This window comes from Berghia stephanieae, chromosome 9 (genome assembly GCF_034508935.2).
Source record: "Berghia stephanieae isolate SIO BIC M18660-M18661 chromosome 9, UCSD_Bste_1.3, whole genome shotgun sequence".
In the NCBI taxonomy this organism is placed as follows: domain Eukaryota; kingdom Metazoa; phylum Mollusca; class Gastropoda; order Nudibranchia; family Aeolidiidae; genus Berghia; species Berghia stephanieae.
The window spans coordinates 14,276,706-14,284,205 of NC_088368.1; the positions used below are offsets into that span (position 1 = coordinate 14,276,706).

The following is a 7,500-nucleotide window of genomic DNA, read 5'->3' on the forward strand; positions in this document are numbered from 1 at the left end:
TGCTCTTGCTGATTTCTGCCACAGATTGTCACATTGTCTAAGTAAGCAAATGTGTCACTCAGTTTCTCATCTCGAATAATGGAATCAATGATGCGCTGAAAGCAAGCCACTCCGTTAGTGACTCCAAAGGGAATTCGCTTGAATTGGTAGAGATTTCCACTGGCCTCAAAAGCCGTATACAGTTTCTCTTCGTCTTTTATTGGGATCTGGTGGTAAGCACTTTGCAAATCGAGGGTGCTATAGACACTGTAGTTTGAAATTGTTTCAATCATTTCATTAATGTTTGGAAGTGGATATGCATCGAGTAGAGTGAAGCGATTGATGGTCTGACTATAGTCCACAACCATGCGTTTCTTGTGTCGTTCGTTAGTTGTCACCAATACCTGCGCTCGCCATGGAGAATCAGATGGTTCGATCACATCCTCGTCAAGAAGTTTCTTAACCTCAGAGTCAATGAATTGCTTGTCTGGTAATGAAAATCGTCTTGATTTTGTTGCAATAGGTCTGACTTCTGGAAGGAGATTCTTGAAAAGAGAAACAGGTTCGATTTTTGCAGCAGTGAGACTACAAACGGAGAAAGTAGGCTTTGATCCTTTGAAGGATATTTGAACTCCATCATGCTGTTCAAGAAAGTCATGGCCTAAAATCAAGTCCGAACACAACCCTGACAGGATGGAAAATTTCACACTCTCATAGAAACGTCCCTGGTATTCCAAAGAGACAAAACAATGACCCTTGGTTGTACTGGAAAGATTAGTAGACGCCATGGAGATTTCTTTCTTTGATTTGATAATCTTCAATTGGAGACTTTGTGCGATCTCTGTTGAAATGAAACTCTCTGAGCTTCCGGTGTCTATCAACGCTTTAACGGGCTTGTTAAACAATTTCACGTCGATAACAGCTCTGTAGAGACTAGCGGGAGCCGCGGCTGAAAAGGCTGAACTGAGTGTATTCGGGTCTGCCGCAGATGCATATTCGTTTTTACTTTTTGACTGGCATACCTTTTGAAAATGCCCTTTTTTCCACAACTTTTACACAGCGCCTCTCTAGCAGGGCATTTTGATCGAGGATGTCGTTGGTATCCGCAGAAAAAGCATTTAGAGTTCGTGACTGAAGCATTGAATGAGTCAAGTTCCTTTTCAGAGGGCGGAGGAGCAGTGCTGCCACATGGCACAGTAGTTGGTGTGCTGTAGTTCTGAGAGTGTTTTTCAGCCATCTCCAAGGATCGAGCCTGTTCATAAGCGGCCATAAGTTCGATTGTCTTATTCTCGAGGAGTCGCTGCCTGATCTGATTAGAAGAGAGACCACAGATGAAAGCATCTCGGATAAAGTCATCCCTGTTCTTATCAGCAGTAACAGCTTTAAAATCACATTCTTTGGCAAGTCTCTTCAACTTTTGAAGGAACTGATCGAGGGATTGATCTGGTTCTTGCTTTGTAGTAGCCAAGACGTGTCTCGCGAATATTTCGTTTTTTGGTTTCACGTATATGTTCTTCAGAACGTCAACAGCTGAATCGAATGTAGTACAATCAGCAATATGTTCGTAGACGACAGGATCGACGAAATTGACGAGCAGATTGAGTTTGTTGTCAGTCGCCTGTTCGGGTAACGAAGAGAGAAAGTTGTTAAATGTACAGAGCCAGTGATTCCATTGCTTTGATGCATCAGGCGTATTGGGTTCAGCGCTGAACCGCTCAGGTCGAAGGAATCGTTCCATGTTAAATGTTGAATAAATTGTTGTGAAGCTAGAAAGTAATTCGAATGATTGCCATGCAAAATATAGGCTTTATTCAACATTTAAATCGACATGATCTGGAAAGAAATTAAAACACAAAGAGTTAGACAATACAGTACAGACACAGATCAATTACAAACATTAAGTGACAAATAGAACTATCTCTAAACAGTAAACAATATCATGACAATAATAATAATAATAATAATAATAATAATAATAATAATAATAATAATAATAATAACAATAGTAATAATAATAATAATAATAATAATATAATAATAATAATAATAATAATAATAATAATAATAATAATAGTAATAATGATAACAATAATAATAATAATGATAATAATAATAATAATAATAATAATAATAATAATAATAATAATAATAATAATAATAATAATAATAATAATAATAATAATAATAATAATAATAATAAAAATGTTATAATAATTCATAAATTAATAGAAAATAATAATTATAATAATAATAGTTATGATCATTCATCGGCGACATTTGACCTGAACTTTTCTTTTTTTCTTTCACATGGTTAAAAGCTTTTGATGTGAGCAACCCTTACTATGATATGTTATGTTATGTTATCAATTTGACGGTATTTCTAATGATCATTGTCCAGATCACTTCAACATTAGTTCAGACCAAGTCTAAATTCTTTTTCCTCGGGGACAAGAACTTACCATTTTCTAGTTTAAAAAACCCATTACAAATCCTTAATCTCATGTCTAAGAAAATGTAAGAATACAAAATGATGAATTTGAATGCAATCTAACACCACACATTATTTATTTATGTACCACTATGTCAATCGGTCAAATATCCATATATATATCTAGACGTCTAAATCGTATTATAATAAAGACAAAGAGGAATTAAGGTGTTATAACACCATATCACTTTCATTTCATTATCTAACCTGTATTACACAGTTCCTCTCTGCCTCCCCTCTTTTCACTTAATTAATTGCGCACCTTTTAGAAATATATATTGTTCTATTCTAATTCGTTCTTCCTTACAATGGAGAATACTATTTCCTGCCATCATCAATGTTTATGTTTATTCATCTTAACAACGCCACTACCACATCATCCCATTCATCTGTAGGGTTTCATTTATCCTGTTTGTTGATAAAGGGTAAACCCGAAACGTCCATTCTATCTGTTTTTGTAAATAAATCGAAGCTTACATTCAATTTCACATTGTTATTTATTTCTTCGAACTTCGAGCACCAACACTAATATAACACCATATCGTCAATCGGATAGACATAACTATATATTATATATCTGACCTGTGTTTTAATAGAGAGAAAGACTAAGGTGGTTGCTATAATGTCATATCAAAGAACTAGAAAACACATTTTCAAAAAGAATTACCAAGACACTGGGGTAGAGGGAATGTCCATTCTCCGTTTTCCAGGCACCGACTATAAGGCGACTCCCCTTTGAAGGTGGTAAGTTTATTACAGCTAATGAAAAAAATATTTACACATCCTCTTCATTAACATTATGACCATCGACGCCGTCATATCTATCATCAACATCATGATGGTGATGCTCATGATTCACCATTATTTACATCATCATCGTCATCATCATCATCATCATCATCATCATCATCATCATCATCATCATCATCGTCATCATCATCATCATCATTATCATCATCATCATCATCATCATCATCATCATCATCATCATCATCATCATCAACATTGTCATCATTATTATCATCATCATCATCATCATCATCATCATCATCATCATCATCAACATTATCATCATTATACAATATTTGGATCAAATCACTGATTTTTTAAAAAAATTGTTTGTTCGTTCAGTCACTTCAGCGTCAGTAAAAAAAGAAAAATGAAAAACAAGAAAATTTTTTTTCATCTAGCTCTAAAACAGCAAATTAAATATAAGATAAAGTGGAAGGAGATCAGATATAAGAGCGATATTTCTTCGTTTTTTCAGAATTCATTTAAATGTTCTACATGGATAATCCTGCAGCATATCGACTAGTAGTAGAGATAGATGGTTACGTTCTACACGGATACCCCTGCAGAATCTCGACTTGTAGTAGAGATAGGTAGTTACGTTCTACACGGATACCCCTGCAGGATCTCGACTAGTAGTAGAGATAGGTGGTTACGTTCTATGCGGATATCCCTGTAGCATCTCGACTAGTAGTAGAGATAGGTGGTTACGTTCTACACGGATGGCCCTGCAGCATCTCGACTAGTAGTAGAGGTAGGTGGTTACGTTCTACGCGGATACCCCTGCAGCATCTCGACTAGTAGTAGAGATAGGTGGTTACGTTCTACACGGATACCCCTGCAGGATCTCGACTAGTAGTAGAGATAGGTGGTTACGTTCTACACGGATGGCCCTGCAGGATCTCGACTAGTAGTAGAGATAGGTGGTTACGTTCTACACGGATACCCCTGTAGCATCTCGACTAGTAGTAGAGATAGATGGTTACGTTCTACACAGATACCCCTGCAGCATCTCGACTAGTAGTAGAGATAGGTGGTTACGTTCTACGCGGATGGCCCTGCAGCATCTCGACTAGTAGTAGAGATAGGTGGTTACGTTCTACACGGATGGCCCTGCAGCATCTCGACTAGTAGTAGAGGTAGGTGGTTACGTTCTACGCGGATACCCCTGCAGCATCTCGACTAGTAGTAGAGATAGGTGGTTACGTTCTACACGGATACCCCTGCAGGATCTCGACTAGTAGTAGAGATAGGTGGTTACGTTCTACACGGATGGCCCTGCAGGATCTTGACTAGTAGTAGAGATAGGTGGTTACGTTCTACACGGATGGCCCTGCAAGATCTCGACTAGTAGTAGAGATAGGTGGTTACGTTCTACACGGATACCCCTGCAGTATCTCGACTAGTAGTAGAGATAGGTAGTTACGTTCTACACGGATACCACTGCAGGATCTCGACTAGTAGTAGAGATAGGTGGTTACGTTCTACACGGATGGCCCTGCAGCATTTCGACTAGTAGTAGAGGTAGGTGGTTACGTTCTACACGGATGGCCCTGCAGCATCTCGACTAGTAGTAGAGATATGTGGTTACGTTCTACACTGATGGCCCTGTAGCATCTCGACTAGTAGTAGAGATAGGTAGTTACGTTCTACATGGATGGCCCTGAAGCATCTCGACTAGTAGTAGAGATAGATGGTTACGTTCTACACAGATGGCCCTACAGCATCTCGACTAGTAGTAGAGATATGTGGTTACGTTCTACACGGATGGCCCTGCAGCATCTCGACTAGTAGTAGAGATAGGTGGTTAAAAATAGTCATTAAAGAAAAACAAAACATTGTTTATATAAAGTGGAAAGATGATTTAAGTCAAAAGCTCATCTTTTAAAACAGTTAAATGCTGACGACTGCTTTCTTCATGGAAAAAATGACTCTTTGCTTGCAAGACTCGGGGAGAAATTAAATGGCTTCATTTTAGAACAGAGCCAAGAGGCTAATGAGTTTCTCCCGCTTTCCATAGCGTAAAACGTACCATAGCAATTGCTTGCTATTCGTCTGATATGAAGCTCGTACATCACAATTTATTTTTCGCCGGATCTAAACGACTCAGCTACCCAATCACTGCTGGGTGGAGAGGAGGAAGGGGGGGGGTGGAAAGGGCGATCAAAAAAATCTATACTGTACCGGGGATCAGCGCGATTCCCTTGCGTGTGAAGCGATTGCTCTACCAACTGAGCTATTGGGACCCCGAACAAGGAAACAAAGCCCCGCAGAAATGACAAACAATTTAGAGTCATTAACTCTCTCCTTACCGATCATTTTCAGTATTTTCCAAAATGGCAGGCTTACCCAGCTGAAACATTGGTTCTTTCAACTCAAAAAGTTCTATATAAAACAACGTTATTTTGTTCTTATTAATCAAACAAAGATCATTGTGATGTACAACATAAATCTGAATAAGAAAAAATGTATATCGTGTCGAAACAAATGTGACGATTTTGCTGTAGGTGGTAAGGAGAGGGTCAAACTGACGTGTACATATTTACAGGTCTGATAACCGAACGCTAATAAGGATGATCAGACCTGGATATTAGAGCACGTCGCCCCACAACCCATGTCCTATACTCTGAAGAAAAAAAAAGACACACGTTTTTAATATTCTGACCAGAAAACCTTTTGAGAATATGAGGGTCGTTTGAATCGATCGACATTTGATTTTGAGTAACGTGTTTTTTTTCAAGGTATGTCAAAATGGTTGGGTAGTTGGGTTAGCTGTGGGTCCCGACGATAGCATTCGCTTCAAGACCAAAGGGACTGAGATCGATCCCGGGGACAGTCGTGATTTTTCTTTTTCTGACCCCCTTGTTTAACCAGCAGTGAATGGGTAGTTTGGTCTGTTAGATCTGGCGGAAAGTACTTTGTGATAGATTAGCGTCCTAACCCAAAGGGTATAAAGCAATTGCTATTGTCCATTTCACACTAATGACACTCCGGTTCCATGAAGCTAATGGTTCTGAAGGACTGAATGGGTTAATTAAATTTTATGTTAATTACTTGGCGATGTTCAAACATCCTTTCCAAAATGGTAACAAGTAATTGCTAAAATACGTTTTCTACCACTGGATTCGGGGAGGGGGGGGGGAGACTCTCGATCCATCGGTTTTATAACTATAAATGCCTTATTTATATATCCTTATTTTGTGATTAGATATTAGGATGAAATGTATAATTCACTCGAAATATATGGTATTTCCGACTTCTGTTCCTGCGTTGCCTATATAACCATTCCAAAGAGGACCAAGCCATTTACAGCCGATTTCTGTGTAGGAACGAGAAAATAGTAAAAGTTAATAGTGAAAATGTGTAACTACTATCTACTATTTAGGATTGTTTTACGGTTTACAGTATGTCAAATCGGCCAAAAACGTGATATAAATATGATATTATCAGTATTAAAATGCTAATGGCAATGACGAAGACGACGATAATAATAATAATAATAATAATAATAATAATAATAATAATAATATAATAATATAATATATAATAATAATAATAATAATTATTAATATAATAATAATATAATAATAATAATAATAATATAATAATAATATAATAATAATAATATTATTATATATTATTATTATTATTATTATTATTTATTATTATTATTATTATTATTATTATTATAATGATGATGATGATGAAGATGTGATGATGATGATGATGATGATGATGATGATGATGATGATGATGATGATGATGATGATGATGATGATGATGATGATGATGATGATGATGATGATCAATATCATCATCATCATCATCATCCTTATCATCATCATCATCATGGTTATTTGGTTCGGTATTGTTTCCAAACTCACTTTCACCCACCCACACACGTACTGTGCCATTTTATCCTGGGCACGCATTATCTTATTTATCATATTATTATTATTATTCACAATCAATCATTAGAGATAACATTAGAACTTTAAGGAACACTCAAACACAAAACAATGGCACCCCATCCCTCCAATATCAACCCAACATACACTCGCTCACAAACATAATCTCTCTCTCTCTCTCTCTCTCTCTCTCTCTCTCTCTCTCTCTCTCTCTCTCTCTCTCTCTCTCTCTCAAAGAGACACACATGTATACACACAACTAGACCCTCACTTCTCTAATGAATGTATTCTTGGAGGACTTTGCCGACTTACCGTGGCTATCACCAAAGGTAAGCA

At 37.2% G+C, this 7,500-nt stretch overlaps 1 protein-coding gene across 1 annotated transcript in view; it reads right to left on the reverse strand.

Annotated features, from left to right (window-relative positions):
• LOC144979735 (sushi, von Willebrand factor type A, EGF and pentraxin domain-containing protein 1-like) overlaps nucleotides 1-7,500 on the reverse strand; it is a 47,709-nt gene that overhangs the window by 6,791 nt on the left and 33,418 nt on the right. Inside the window, exons 12-13 of the mRNA XM_078926706.1 lie at nucleotides 6,491-6,575; nucleotides 3,135-3,226 (exon numbers count right to left, since the gene is read on the reverse strand). Of these exons, the coding sequence (XP_078782832.1) occupies nucleotides 3,135-3,226; nucleotides 6,491-6,575 (177 nt within the window). The remainder of the gene's footprint in view (nucleotides 1-3,134; nucleotides 3,227-6,490; nucleotides 6,576-7,500) is intronic.